Here is a 15,336-nt window from a genome sequence, read left to right as displayed (position 1 = left end):
GCATTAATATAAATGAATTATGGGTATGGACGTAAGTGCTATGGGGCTGAGGATAGGGTGAATACAGGGTGCAAATCCAGGTGGAAGGGTGATGTATAAGGGAGAGGGAGTAGGGGAAATAAGGGCTTAGTCAGGGAAGGCCTATTGGAGGAGACGTGCTTTTAAAAAGGCTTTGAAGGGGCGGACAGTGGTGGCCTGGTGGATACAGAACGAGGAGGATGTTCCAGGCCAAAGGCAGGACATGGGTGAGAGGTTGGTGGTGAGATAGATAAGATTGAGGTACAGTGAGTAGGTTGGTGTTAGGGGAATGAAGTGTTTGGGCTGGGTTGTAGTTGGAGAGTAGTGAGGAGAGGTAGGAGGGGGCAAGATGATTGAGTGCTTTCAGGCCAATAGTGAGGATTTTCTGTTTAATGTGGAGGTAGATGGGCAAATGCTGGAGGTTCTTGAGGAGTGGGGAAACGTGGCCTGAACGGTTTTTCAGTGAGAAGGAGGGAGCTTTCTGCAAAAGCAAACCTGTCTCACGGGGGGTGCAAATGCTCCAAGAGAATAGAGAATAGAGAAGAGAAGCAGCAAAGCCTAATGGGTAGAGCATGGGCCTGGAGGTCAAAAGGACCTTGGCTGTAATCCCAATTCCTCCACTTGTCTGCTGTGTGACCTTGGGCAAATTACTTCACTTCTCTGGGCCTCAGTTACCTCACCTGTAAAATGGGGTAAAGACTGTGAGCCTCATGTGGAACATGGACTGTGTCCAACCTGATTAGCTTGTATCTACCCCAGTGCCTGGAACATAGTAAGCACTTAACAAATACCATTTAAAAATGGCGTGGCCCAGAAAGCTAATGCCTGAATGAGCAGCAGGATTCAGCTCTCGTGTTTAAGAGCTTCTCACCCCAATGCTGTACTGGGAGTTGGCAAAGCATGAGGTGGGTTGGATGAAGGTGGGAGCAGTGCAGGGGAGAGGGGATGAGCAGGAGGGGGTCCCATGCAATGATAGTGGAGCCAAATGTCCCATTGCTCTTGGTCTTCCCGCTTGTTTTGCAGTGAAGTACATGCGTGAGGCCACGCCCTATGTGCGGAAAGGTTCGCCGGTGTCTGAAATTGGGTGGGAGACACCCCCGCCGGACTCGCCGCGGTTAGGAAACGCCACTTCCGACCCCCCGAGCCCGCTACCCACTGCCCTCCAAGGAGACCAGAAGACCATCCCTCTCCGGATGTGCTATGTGACTCGGAACGTGGCCCTGCCGGACCCTGAGAACAGGTATCAGGCTCCCCCGACTCACCCCGAGGCTCAGCCTGCCCATCTTCTGCTCTGTCTTAGCACCCACAGATCCCGCTGTGGGCGTAAGCTCCATGAGGGCAGGGCCTGGTTCTCCTCCTCTCCTGCAGCCCTCACCCAAGGGCCCAACCAAGGCTTTGGCCCATTGAAGGTGCCTAGTAACAGTGATCTGCCCTCTACAGGCCCCCAGGATAAACAGTCAATTGTATTTATTGAGCACTTACTGGGGTGCAGAGCACTGTACTAAGTGCTTGGGAGAGTACAATACAACAGAGTTGGTAGACACATTCCTTGTCCACAACGAGCTTACAGTCTAGAGGGGGATGCAGACATTCATAACTAATTGATCAATTGTATTTATTGATTGCTTTTGTGCAGAGCACTGTAATAACACTTGGGAGAGTGCAAGAGTTGGTAGACATGTTCATTTCCCATAGCAAGCTTACAGTCTAGAGAGGGAGATAGACATCAATAGCTAGCCAATGGTATTTACTGAGCACTTACTGTGTGTAGGGCATTATGCTAAGCACTTGGGAGAGTCCAATACAACTGAGTCGGTAGACATGTTCCCTGCTCAGAACGAGCTGAGAGTCTACAGGGGGAGACAGTAATGTAAAACAGTAAATTACAGGTGTGAACAGCGCTCCACACTAAGATGTTCAGTCCAGTGCTCTGCACAAGTAGCCTCCCTGTAAGTAAGAAGGAGTGAGCTGTGGAAAGCCTTAGCTGGCCAAAGGTTTCAGAAACACAGCCCATCATTTCAGATTAAGGCTTGAAACTCTCACTCCCTATTTATGGAACAGTGGTGGATGGTTCCCCCTCTGCCCAGAGAACCCACTACTGTGTGTCCATGGGGCATCAGCAACCAAAGTGGAGGGCATGGGCTTCTGCCCTCAGGGAGTTTACAGCCTAAAGGAGCTGACAGGCAGCCACTGACCATGTCCTTATAGAAAGGCCATCCCAGGAGGTGTGGATAGGCTTAGTAAAGACAAAACAAGGTGAATACCAAAGCCAGAGAAGCAGCAAGGCTTATCAGAAAGAACACAGGCCTTGGAGTTACAGGGACCTGGGTTCTAATCCCTGCTCCATCATTTGTCTGCTGTGTGACACTGGGCAAGTTACTTCATTTCCTTGGGTCTCAGCAACCTCATCTATAAAATGGGGATGAAGACTGTGAGTCCCCTGAGGGACAGGGACTCCTGTGTGCAACCTGATTAGCTTGAATCCACTTAAGTGCTTCGTACAGTGCCTGACACATAGTAAGGGCTTAATAAATACCACACACACACACACAAACAGTTCACTTCCCCAGGCCTCAGTTCCCTTATCTGTAAAATGGGTAATAAGAGTGTGAGCCCCATGTAGGATATGGACTGTGTCCATCCTAACTTGTATCTTCCTCAGCGTTTAGTACAGCGCCTGGTACAGAGTAAACATTTAACAAATACCATAAAAAAGAAAGAGAGGCAGTGAATGGAATAAATAATCTGGTGTTGGCTCCTCTGCCTGTCAAAAGGGACTGCTCTGGTTCTGCTAGGGACAGGGTGGGGGGAGTGGGTCCGGGCCGCTCTACTAGATTAAACCAGGGAAGGCACAGGGTCCTAATCCCAAAGTGAGCAAGCCAGCAGGTTGGCTCACTTTTTCAGGCTTCTCCCAACTCCAACTCTTCCAGTCCAGCAGGTGCAGCTCTGGCTGGTGGGTCAGGGGCTGGGGGGATGGGACAGGGATGGGGAGCCAGGAGGGACCCGGAGAGGAGGAGGAGGAAAGAGGAGGTAGGCATGGGTGAAGAGGGAGACCAGCCAATGGAGCTCGGGCACGGGGAATTTCTGTGACCTTTGCAACCACTTCAGAAGGCTAAAAATAGGGGCGGCCCCCTGGGCTCTTGTTTGGAACATGTGTGGGACAGCTGCTTCCTGCCAGCCCTAGCCTGAGCACCAGGCTGATTGAGCAGAGCACCGAATGAGCCCAGCCCACAGCTGCTGGGGGAGGACCGGGGCCAGCCCAGGGGCCCGGAGAAGGGGGCAGTGCAGAAGAGGGAGCCAGGGCCAGCTGCTCCCTCGCCTTTCTTGCTCTCAAATCAGTGACTCTTTGTCTTTTTTCCACACTGCACCAAGAATCTCAAGCTCCATCTGATTTTGAGTACAGGGCTATTAGATTTGAAGGGGGTTTTCACCTCTCTTCCTTCCTCCCTCTCTCCCTCCTTCCCTTCCTCCCTCCCTTTCTCTCTCTCTCTCCCCACCTTTCTCCCTCTCTTTTTCCCTCCCCCTCCCTGTCTCCCTCCCTCTCTCCTTCCCTCCCTCCCCCCTTCCTTTTTCTCCTTCTCTCCCTTCTTTTCCCTCTTTCCCCTCCCTCTTTTCCCCTCCCTCTCTTCCTCTACCTCCCTCCTTCCCTCCTTCCCACTCTCCCTCCCTCTCTCTCTTTTCTACCTCCATCCTTGTCTCTCACTCCCACTATCATTCTCTCTCTCTCCCTCTATTCCCCCCACACCCCTCAGATTTGTTCACTGAAGCTGTGCACTACTTTGCCTGTGGCCCAGGGAAGCTGGAGTCTGATGCAGAGCAGTGAGGTTCATGGCATGACAACATCTGCTCCTGCTTGCCCATTGCACCACTTGAGCCCTCTGTTTGGGACAGATGGCTTCAGTATGGCCTGTGGGCATGCCCAAGCAGGGTGAACTAGATCGCTCAAACAGTGGCCAGCAGACTTGCCCAATGACAATGTTCTTTTTTTATGGTATTTGTCAAGCACTCATTATGTGACAGTCACTGTACTAAGCACTAAGGTAGATACAAGTTCATCAGGTTGGATACAGTTCATGTCCTATGAGGGGCTTAAAGTCTTAATCCCTATTTTACAAATGAGGTAACTGGGGCCCAGTGATGCCCAAGATCACTTGGCCTAGTGACTAGAGCATAGGCCTGGGATCAGAAGGACCTGGGTTTTAATCCCTGCTCCACCACTGATCTGTTGTGTGACCATGGCCGAGTCACTTAACTTGTCTGGACCTCAGTTCCCTCATCTGTAAAATGGGGATTAAGACTGTGAGCCCTTTGTGTAACAGGGACTGTGTCCAACCTAATTGGATTGTATCTACCATAGCACTAGTAGAGTGCATGGCATATAGTAAGCACTTAACAAATACTACAGTTATTTTTATTCACTCATTAATTCAATTGTATTGAGAGTTTACTGTGTGCAGAGCACTGTACTAAGTGCTTGGGAAAGTGCAATACAACAATTAACAGTGACATTCCCTGCCCACAACGAGCTCACAGTCTAGAGTAGGGGAGGCAGACATCAATACAAGTAAATAAAGTTACAGATATGTACATAAGTGTTTTGGGAGTGGGAGTGGGGAAAATTACAGATATGTGCCTAAGTGCTTTGGGGCAGGGAGTGGTGAAGAGCAAAGGGAGAAGTTAAGGGAAATCATGTCATTCTGTTTTAGGTTCAATTTCATAAAGCACCTGTGACTCTCTTTTGCTTTGAAAGTAAAAGCCTACCTGAAATGGCAGAGTGGGGATTAGAACCCAGGTCCTCTAATTACCAGGCCTGGGCTTTTTCCACTAGGCCAAAATACTTCTCAGAAATTTGTAATCAAAGGTGTTGATTGACAACACCTATGCCCTTTGACTGCATTTCTTTAAACAATAGCTTGGCTTTCAGTGGAATCAGTGAACCAAATTCCTATTATTGGTGCTGACAGGCTGATTTGCATGTCCTCCACAGAATGAATGACTTACCTTAGATCTAGAGAACCCCCAGGTGAAATGCATCTTCACTTTTTTGATTCAGATCCTCAGGATTGTTTGTTCCTGTTCCTGGCAAACACAGTGCCAGGAGTTTGTCCCTTCCCATTGTGTATTCTCCCCAACTCTCTGGCCAGCCACAGGGCTTTCTCTGTGCTCTGCGAACCTCTAGACTGGAAGCCCATTGTGGACAGGGAACGTGTCTGGCAACTCTGTTCTACTGGACTCTCCTAAGCGCTTAGTACAGCATTCTGCACACAGTGAGCGCTCAATAAATAACGAGGATTGGTTGATTGATGACTAAACGTTCAGTGCCCTAAAGTTGGCTCTTTCAGGAACCCAGTGGGGGTCTAAAGTTTGCAAAAGTCAGGCAGATATTTGCCTAGATTGGATGGGTGGATGGATTTTATGGTCATAAACAGATGGCCTTTTTTCCTATCAAAAACAAAAAACGATCAACGAAAATGTTCAGTTCTTGCCTCCCCACTCCTCAAGAGCCTCCAGTGGTTGCCCTTCCATCTCCGCGTCGAACAGAAACTCCTGACCATCAGCTTTAAAACACTCTATCCCCTTGTCCCCTCCTACCTCACCTTCCTGCTCTCCCTCTACAGCCTAGCCCACACACTCTGCTCCTGTAGCACCAGCTTATTCACTGTGCCTTGAATTCATCTATATCGCTGCAGACCCCTTTCCCATTCTGTGTCCTTCCACTAGCCTGGATCTCCCTCTCCCTCCATATATGCCATATATCTCCACCTTCAAAGCATTATTAAGGTCACGTCCAAGAGGCCTTCCCCAGCTAAGCCTTCTTTTCCCATCTCACTCTCCCTTCTGTGTCATCCATGTACTTGGATCCCTGACCTTTGGACACTTGGTATTCACCCCACCCTCAACCCCACAGCCAGTATGTACATACACAGCAATTATGTACATATCTTTAAATTATATATTATAAATGACATTCATATAAGTGTCTGTCTCCCCTGCTTTGTAAACTCATTATGGGCAGGGAATGTATCTGCTAATACTGATGTTTCAATCATATTTATTGAGTGTTTACTAGGTGCAGAGCACTGTACTATGTGCTTGGGAGTATTGTACTCTACTAAGCATTTACTATAGTGCTCTGCACCTAGTAAGCGCTCAATAAATGTGACTGATTCAATCACAGAGACTTCGGAGGCCAAGACTTGTCCAAAGGAATTGGCTATTATGGGGCTAGTAATTTGAGATACTGCCACTCGCATTCTCTCATTGCTGTCAGCTGGGCTGCCACTGGGATGGTAGGCGCAACAAGAGTAGGCCAGCAGGGGTGCATCACATTGCAAAATGTGTATGTACTAAATCCATTTCTCACCAGGGAGACTATAGCATAGTGCCCAGGATCTGCTGTGCTGACATAACCAGAAGATATTAGCCGGAGTAATCAATCAATCAATCAATGGCATTTATTGATTAGGAAGCAATGTGCCTAGTGGGTAGAGCACGGACTTCGGAGTCAGATGGACCTGAGTTTGAATCCTAGCTCCTGCACTTGTCCATCTGTGATCTGGTTGACCCTGGGCAAGTCACTTCACTTCTGGGCCTCAGTTCCATCATCTGTGAAATGGGGATTCAATTCCCATCCTCTCTCCAACTAAGACTGTGAGCTCCATGTGGTACCTGTTGATCTTGTGTCTATCTCAGAGCTTAGTAACAGTTCTTGGCACAAAGTAAGTGCTTAACAAATCACAGTTATTGTTTATTGAACATTTATGATGCGCAGATCACTGTACTAGATGCTCAAGGGAGCACAATATAGTGAGTTGCTAGCCACGATCCCTGCCCTGGGGCAGCGGCTTAGGGAGATGCTGAGGTCTTGGCTGTTCACATCAGCCTGTTGTAGTTGAAGACTATAGAAGACATAGAAGACTATGCCTTCAGAATGAAATGGAAAGCGAGGCAAGTTTGCTGTTCTCAGACTCAGGTCAGGTCTTGGAAAACTCCAGTCTGATTCTTCTTTTTTTTATGCTATTGATTAAGTGCTTACTCTGTGCCAGGCATTGTTCTAAGTGCTGGGGTAGATACAGGCTAATTAGGTTGGACACAGTCCCTGTCCCACATGGAGCTCCCAGTCTTCATCCCCATTATACTGTTAAGGTAGCTGAGCCCCAGTGAAGTGACTTTTCCGAGTTCACCCAGCAGACAAGAGGCAGAGCTGGGACTAGAACCCAGGTCCTCTGATGCCCAGGCCTGGTCTCTGTTCACTAAGCCACACTGCTTCTTGAGCTCAGCAGGCTGGAGACTGGATTCTGGTGGCAGGTTGGCACCTTTTGATTAATTTCTCCTGAAGGCAAGCAGGCGGCCCTGCTTCTGGAAGAGTAGAATCTGACTGAAGCCCCAGGCAAGATTCCTGAAATGCCTTGACAGAATTCCTCGGTTCTGCCGTTGTGAATAGAATCAGTGTGGCATAATGGCTAGAGCTCGGGCCTTGGAGTCAGAAGGACCTGGGTTCTAATCCAGGCTCTCCCAGTTGTCTGCTGTGTGAACTTGGGCAAGTCACTTCACTTCCCTGGACCTCTGTTACTTTATCTGTAAAATAGGGATGAAGACTATGAGCCCATGTGGGACATGAACTGTGTCCAACTTGATTAGCTTGTATCTACCCCAGCCCCAGTTCACAGATTAGTGCTTGGCACATAGTAAGTGCTTAACAAATACCACAAAAAAAAGACAACCTGGTGGCTGAAATTCCCCAGCTTCTGGCCTAGACATAAGTGCAGGCATCTGTGTCCCTGACAGCAGGAGGGTTTAGGCTACAAGCCTCCTGAAGACCACGCCTGCTGTCCATCCGGTCTCTTTGTGCTTGCCCACATCCTCCTCGCCTTTCTGTTCCACCCACCTCCAGTATGTCTTCAGACTCTAGGTCTGCCCTGAACACTCAGACGGAAATGGTAAATCCCTCTGGATTGGAAGCTCGCTGTGGGCAGGGGACTTGTCTGCTAACTATGTTGAGTTGTACTCTGTTAAGCCCTTAGTACAGTCCTGTGTACACATAGTAAGCACTCAGTAAATATCATTGATTAGTTGATTGACAGTAGACTGTCCTAGACTGTAAGCTCCTTGTGAGCAGGGAAAATATCGACTCAGTTATATTGGACTCTCCCAGATGTTTAGTGTAATGCTGTGCACATGGTTAGCACTCAGTGAATACCATCTATCGATTGATCGCTCCCCTCTCCAGGCCACAGGAGATTCCTCTGCCACTTCCCCTTAGTTATAGGTTAGTGCCCTTGCCCTGCTCTGCCCTGCCCCACCCATCTGGAGCTAGCATCTGCTCTTGGACCTGCTGCTTGCCTGGTTTATCCTGGGCATCACCCACCCTCCAGCCCTGGCACTGGGAGTTTCCTGCCTTCTTGGATGCTTCTCTGACCCCCGAATCCCTCCTCAAGCATGGACCATCCTCACTCCTTTCCCAAGGGTCTTGTGCTCCACCCTTCACCCCCTCCCCCTCCCATGCCCAGTCCCAGGACCCACTGATTGCTGCCTGTCTTGAGGCAGGAGCTGCCTGGTCGACCTGAGCTCCATCTTGGGCTCCAGAGCCCATTTCAACTCATTTTCATTTCAGGTAGAAGTTGGTGAACACATTCCTTGCCCACAACGAACTTGCAGTCTAGAGGGGAAGACAGGCATTAATAATCAATACATCAGTCAGTTGTCTTTGTTGAGCATTTACTATGTGCCGAGCACTGTACTAAGCACTTGGGAGAGTACAATACAACAGAGTTGGGAGGTACGATCCCTGCCGACAGTGAGCTTACAATCTAGAGGGGGTGACACACATTAAAAAAAAAATTACTGATGGAGGAGATGGCCGAGTCTAAGGATAGAAGGGCTGCAGGTGGGGTAAATATGAGGAAATATGCATGCCAGCTCTGTTATTGGTACCCTCTCAAGCACATAGTTCAGTGCTCTGCACACAGTAAGTGCGCAACAAATACCAGTAATTGATTGACTATAGCTTGTCCCTCTAGTCTGTCAGATCCTTGTGGGTGGAAAATGTATCTACCAACTCGGTTCTATAGAACTCTCCCAAGCACTTTGTACTGTTCTCTGCACCTAGACCTAGTAAGCACTCAATAAATACCATTGATTGCTTGATTGCCAGAATGGAGCTCTGCGAACAGGAGGGATGCTGAGCAGTGCTTTGCAGTCATCTCCATCTCCTCTTAACCCACTGGCTGCTCCTTCTCTCTCTCTTCACCTGCTCCTCCTCTGCATCCCCTAGTAATAATAGTAATAATAATAATGGCATTTGTTAAGTGCTTACTATGTGCCAAGCACTGTTCTAAGTGCTGGGGGGCATGTAAGGTCATCAGGTTGTCCCATGTGGGACATTAATCCCCATTTTACAGATGGGGTTACTGAGGCACAGAGAAGTTAAGTGACTTGCCCAAAATCACACAGCTGACAAGTGGCGGAGCTGGGATTAGAACCCATGACTTCTGACTCCCAAGTCCGTGCTCTTTCCACTGAGCCACACTGCTTCTCATTGGGGTAGACACAAACTAATCAGGTTAGGCACAGTCCATGTCCCAATGGGGCTCACAGTCTTCATCTCCATTTTACAGAGGAGGTCACTGCAGCACGAAGAAGTGAAGTGACTTGCCCAAGGTCACACAGCAGACAGTAGGAGGAGCTGGGATTAGAAGCCAGGTCCTGGACAACTCTCCCATCCACCTCATCAGCCCCATCCTTTCATCTGTCTTATAGTCTTGCATTTCCTCCTGCCCATCCGAGTGATACAAGGGAGGGTGATTCCTCAGCCACTCTCTGCCCAGTTTTCTCACCTGTAAAATGGGGATTCAATACCTGTTCTCTCTCCCCCTTAGACATGAGCCCTATATGGGACGGGGACTGTGTCCAACCTAATTATCGTGACTCTTGACTCTACCCCAGCATTTAGTACAGTGCTTGGTATATAGTAAGTGCTTAACAAACACCACAGTTGTTATTATTATTATGATTATCAATGAGGTAACTATTACCATCCCTTTTTCTTGCCTTCTGGCAAAAACCTTTCCTGTCCCTTGGCAAGCAGGGGAGTGACAATTCCCAAGACTCCTCTCAGATTCCGCTGCTGTTGTAACTGTGTATGCCACCAGAAGAAAATGTAATGAATGAAACACTCAAGCAATTCCAAACCTTTGGAAAGGTTGATAGGGTCATGATTAATTTGAAAAGCAGAAGTGGAGTGGCTTCTTAAACCAAGTCCTGCTGCACTTCCTCTTCTACTCCCTTCTGCATTGCCCTGACTTGCTCCCTTTATTCATCCCCCATCCTGACCCCACAGCACTTATGTACAGGTCTGTAATTTATTTATGTATTTATATTGATGTCTGCCTTTCCCTGTAGACTCTAAGCTTGCTATGGGCAGGAAATGTGTCTGTTATGGTGTTATATTGTACTCTCCCAAGTGCTTAGTACAGTGCTCTGCACACAGCAAGCACTCAAATATAATTGAATCACTGACTGACACAGGTGAGGCAGTATTGTCTAATGGTCAGATCATGGGCCTGAAAGTCAGAAGGACCTGGGTTCTAATTCTGCCTCCAGCACTTGAATGCTGGGTGACCTGGGCAAGTCACTTCACTTCTCTGTGCCTCAGTTCCCTCATCTGTAAAATGGGGATGAAGACTGTGAGCCCTATGTGTGACAGGGACTGTGTCCAACTCAATTAGCTTGTATCTACCCCAGTGCTTAGAACAGTGCCTGGCACATACTAAGCACTCAACAAATACCGTACTTACTGTCTGTGTTGTAAGGCGTCAGCATCGGCTTAGAGCATCTCGGCAGACTAAAGCTCTACCCTCCATCCTCTAGGCAGCTGGAGATCCGCTCTCCGGACGGACGGCACAGTGTGACCCTGCGGGCCCCGGACTCAGCCTCGGCCCAGGCGTGGTTCAGCACCATCCACGCCAGTGCCAGCAGCCTGATCCCCAAGGTGGCCGCAGAGGTCCAGGAGCAGCTGGGCAAGATGGGCGTCGTGGGGGGCCAGGAGATCCGCCACCTTGGCTGGCTGGCAGTCAAGGTAAGGCCGGGGCCTCCTCTCCTCCATGTGTCTGCTGGTGGTCTCTGCTCCAGGGGAGGAACCCCCTTGGTCCACCGTGTTGCTCGCCCACGGTCCCATGGCGATATGGGGCTGGACCGTTTCCTGGCAGAAAGGCTAGTGATGGGGTGCAGGTGTGTGTGCATCCACTGTGTGTGTGTGTGTGTGTGTGTGTGTGTGTGTGTGTGTGTGTGTGTGTGTGTGTGTATCTGTAGTATGTAAGCTCATTGTAGGCAAGGAATGGGTCTCTTTACTGTAGTATTGTAGTCTCCCAAGCATGTAGTACAGTGCTCCGCACACAGTAAGTGCCAATAAACACAATTGAATGAATGAATGACTCTGTGGTGTGTGTGTGTGTGTGCATGCATGCATGCGTGCTTTGTGGGTCATGAGCTCTGTTGGGTTTTATTGGTCACAATTGGCCCTGTCCCCTTCCCTTTCCAGTGGAACATGGGAGAATCGCCTGAATTGTACCCTTTTTTATGGTATTTGGTAGGTGCTTACTGTGTGTCAAACATTGTTCTAATCAATCAATCAATCGTATTTATTGAGTACTTAATGTGTGCAGAGCACTGTACTAAGCACTTGGGAAGTACAAATTGACAACACATAGAGATGGTCCCTACCCAACAGTGGGCTCACAGTCTAGAAGGGGGAGACAGAGAACAAAACAAAACATATTAACAAAATAAAATAAATAGAATAGATATGTACAAGTAAAATAAATAGAGTAATAAATACATACAAACATATATAAAGGTTCTGTGGGGAAGGGAAGGAGGTAAGGCGGGGGGGATGGAGGGGGGAGGAGGGGGAGAGGAAGGCGGGGGCTCAGTCTGGGAAGGCCTCCTGGAGGAGGTGAGCTCTTAGTAGGGCCTTGAAGGGAGTAAGAGAGCTAGCTAGCTTGGCAGATGTGGGGAGGGAGGGCATTCCAGGCCAGGGGGATGACGTGGGCCGGGGGTCGAAAGCGGGACAGGCGAGAATGAGGCACGGTGAGGAGATTAGTGGCAGAGGAGCTGAGGGTGCGGGCTGGGCTGTACAAGGAGAGAAGGGAGGTGAGGTAGGAGGGGGCGAGATGATGGAGAGCCTTGAAGCCGAGGGTGAGGAATTTCTGCCTGATGAGTAGGTTGATTGGTAGCCACTGGAGATTTTTGAGGAGGGGAGTAACATGCCCAGAATGTTTCTGGACGAAGACAATCCGGGCAGCGCCGTGAAGTATGGATTGAAGTGGGGAGAGACAAGAGGATGGGAGATCGGAAAGGAGGCTGATACAGTAGTCCAGACAGGATAGGATGAGAGCTTCAATGAGCAGGGTAGTGGTTTGGATGGAGAGGAAAGGGCGGATCTTGGCAATGTTGCGGAGCTGAGACCGGCAGGTTTTGGTGACGGCTTGGATGTGAGGGGTGAACGAGAGAGTGGAGTCGAGGATGACACCAAGGTTGCGGGCTTGTGAGACGGGAAGGATGGTAGTGCCGTCAGCAGTGATGGGAAAGTCAGGGAGAGGGCAGGGTTTGGGAGGGAAGACAAGGGGTTCAGTCTTGGACATGTTGAGTTTTAGGTGGCGGGCAGACATCCAGATAGAGATGTCCTAAAGGCAGTAGGAGATACGAGCCTGGAGGGAGGAAGAGAGAGCAGGGGCAGAGATGTAGATTTGGGTGTCATCAGCGTAGAGATGGTAGTTGAAGCCATGGGAGTGAATGAGGTCACCAAGGGAGTGAGTGTAGATCGAGAACAGAAGGGGGCCAAGAGCTGAAGCTTGAGGAACCCCCACAGTAAGGGGATGGGAGGGGGAGGGGGAGCCTGCAAAAGAGACTGAGAATGAACGACCGGAGAGATAAGAGGAGAACCAGGAGAGGACGGAGTCTGTGAAGCCAAGGTTGGATAATGTGTTGAGGAGAAGGGGCTGGTCCACAGTGTCGAAGGCAGCTGAGAAGTCGAGGAGGACCTAAGGCTGGGGTAGGTACAAGGTAATTAGGTCAGACAGAGGTCAGACACAGTCTCTGTCCCACATGAGCTCACCATCTAAAGTAGGAGGGAGAACAGGTATTGAATGCACATTTTACAAGTTGAGGGAACTGAGGCCCAGGGAATTGAAGTGACTTGCCCAAGGTCACATAGCAGGCATGCAGCAGAGCTGAGATGAGAACCCAGGTCATCTGACTCTGAGGCCCATGCTCTACCCATTAAGCCATGCTGCTCTCTCTTAATAATAATGATATTTGCTGAGTGCTTACTATGTGGCAAGCGCTGTACTAAGAGCTGGGGTTGATACAAGAGGAGCAGCGTTGCTCAATGGAAAGAGCCTGGGCTTTGGAGTCAGAGGTCATGGGTTCAAATCCCAGCTCTGCCAATTGTCAGCTGTGTGACTTTGGGCAAGTCACTTAACTTCTCTGGGCCTCAGTTCCCTCATCTGTAAAATGGGGATGAAGACTGTGAGCCGCATGTGGGACAACCTGATCACCTTGTAACCTCCCCAGCGCTTAGAACAGTGTTTTGCACATAGTAAGCACTTAATAAATGCCATTATAAAAAAATACAAAACAGTAAGGTTGGACATAGTTCCTGTCCCACATGGGGCTCACAACCTTACTTCCCATTTTCCAGATGAGGTAACTGAGGCCCAGAGAAGTGAAGTACCTTGCCCAAAGTCCCACAGCAAACAAGTTGCAGAGCCAGAATTAGAACCCAGGTCCTTCTGACTCCCAGGCCTGGATTCTATCCCCTAGGCCACACTGCTTCGTTTGAGGTTAAACTTTTCGCTCCCAGCCAGCCTAGGCCAGGCAGCTGAGGAGCAGGACTCCCAGGACTTGGGGCCAGGTTTGGCTGCCAGCTGTCTGATTTCCCTACCCGGCCCCAACCCAACCCAAGTCTGGCAGTGCCAGGGATGGAGCGGTGCCACCTCTGTGCCCAGCCTGTGGGTGTCATTCTCCCTCAGCCTGCAACAATCCCTCTTTAGACCATAAGCTCTTGAGCAGGGAATGTGTCTATTGTTTTATAGTATTCTCCCAAGCACTTAGGACAGTGCTCTGCACACAGTAAATGCTCAATAAGTATGATTGAATGAATGAATGAACAAGTCCAATGCCCAGGCCTTTGTGAACTGAGACCTGTGCTAATATTTGACCTTGGATTTTTGAAGTTTGTTCACCTGGCATGCTCACCATTTGTAAGAGGGCATAGCGAGGGGAGATCCGGGCACCTGGCTTCTATGCCAGGAACGTTCCCACCAACAGACACTAGGACACTGTGGGAATGGAAGGATTTTCCCATCATCCTTCAGCCAGCACCGGTCTGGGCCGGCACACAGTCACTTCGGTCAATCAATCAATCAATCAGGGGTATTTATTGAGAACTTACTGTGTGCAGAGCACTGGACTAAATGCTTGGGAGAGTACAACACAACAGAGTTGATAGACCCATTCCCTGCCCACAGAGAGCTTATTCCCTAAAGTACTTCCACACCAATCCATCAACAGCGTTGACTGAGCACTTACTGTATGCAGAGCACTGTACTAAGTGCTTTGAGAGAACAATACGGTAGAGTTGGTAGACACGTTCCCTACCCATAAGGAGTTTCCAGTCTTGTGGACGTCAAGGGGGCTGGGGTTCTTGCCCGGGGACTGCCCTCTCTGTGCAGGTCCGTCAGTTGAAGACCCAGCCCACACACTGAGGGCCAGGAACCCATGTGAAAGGCTAGCCACAGACAGTTGGTCATTTTCACCCCAGGCCTATTCAGGAGGCAGAGACTAGAAACCAGAGACTATCTGGTTGCAAATCCACACCATGGTCATGGTCAGCTGAGGAGGGAGGGGCCCTGAAGAGGAAGGCAATGTCAGTGAAGCCAAGATTGAATGTTTCTAGGAACGAGGGTCAAGGAGGATTAGGATGGAGTAGAGGCCACTGGTTTTGCAGAAACTGAGAAAGGAGGTGAGGACGAATGACCCCAGGGAGGAAGTAATATTTATGGTACTTAACTACTTAGGAAGTGTAAAATGGGGATTAAGACTGTGAGCCCCTTGTGGCTTGTATCTATCCCCGTGCTTACTACAGTGCCTGGCACATAGTAAGTGCTTAATAAATACCATAAAAAAACGTGTCAAGCACTGTGTTAGATACAAGTTGAAGGGCAGCATGGCCTAGTGGAAAGGGCAGGGGTCTGGAAGTCAGAGGATTTGGGTTCTAATTCCGGCTCTGCCAATTGCTTACTGTGTGACCTTGGGCAA

General features: G+C 49.4%; 1 protein-coding gene across 1 annotated transcript in view; it reads left to right on the top strand.

Moving 5' to 3' along the window:
- SNTB1 (syntrophin beta 1) overlaps positions 1–15,336 on the top strand; it is a 79,759-nt gene that overhangs the window by 48,276 nt on the left and 16,147 nt on the right. The window contains exons 2-3 of the mRNA XM_038745118.1: positions 1,042–1,258; positions 10,888–11,095. Coding sequence (XP_038601046.1) covers positions 1,042–1,258; positions 10,888–11,095 — 425 coding nt within the window. The remainder of the gene's footprint in view (positions 1–1,041; positions 1,259–10,887; positions 11,096–15,336) is intronic.

Source organism: Tachyglossus aculeatus, chromosome 4 (genome assembly GCF_015852505.1).
Source record: "Tachyglossus aculeatus isolate mTacAcu1 chromosome 4, mTacAcu1.pri, whole genome shotgun sequence".
Classification (NCBI taxonomy): domain Eukaryota; kingdom Metazoa; phylum Chordata; class Mammalia; order Monotremata; family Tachyglossidae; genus Tachyglossus; species Tachyglossus aculeatus.
Note: the sequence above shows the minus strand (reverse complement) of the source record. Positions and strands in the feature narration are given on the sequence as shown.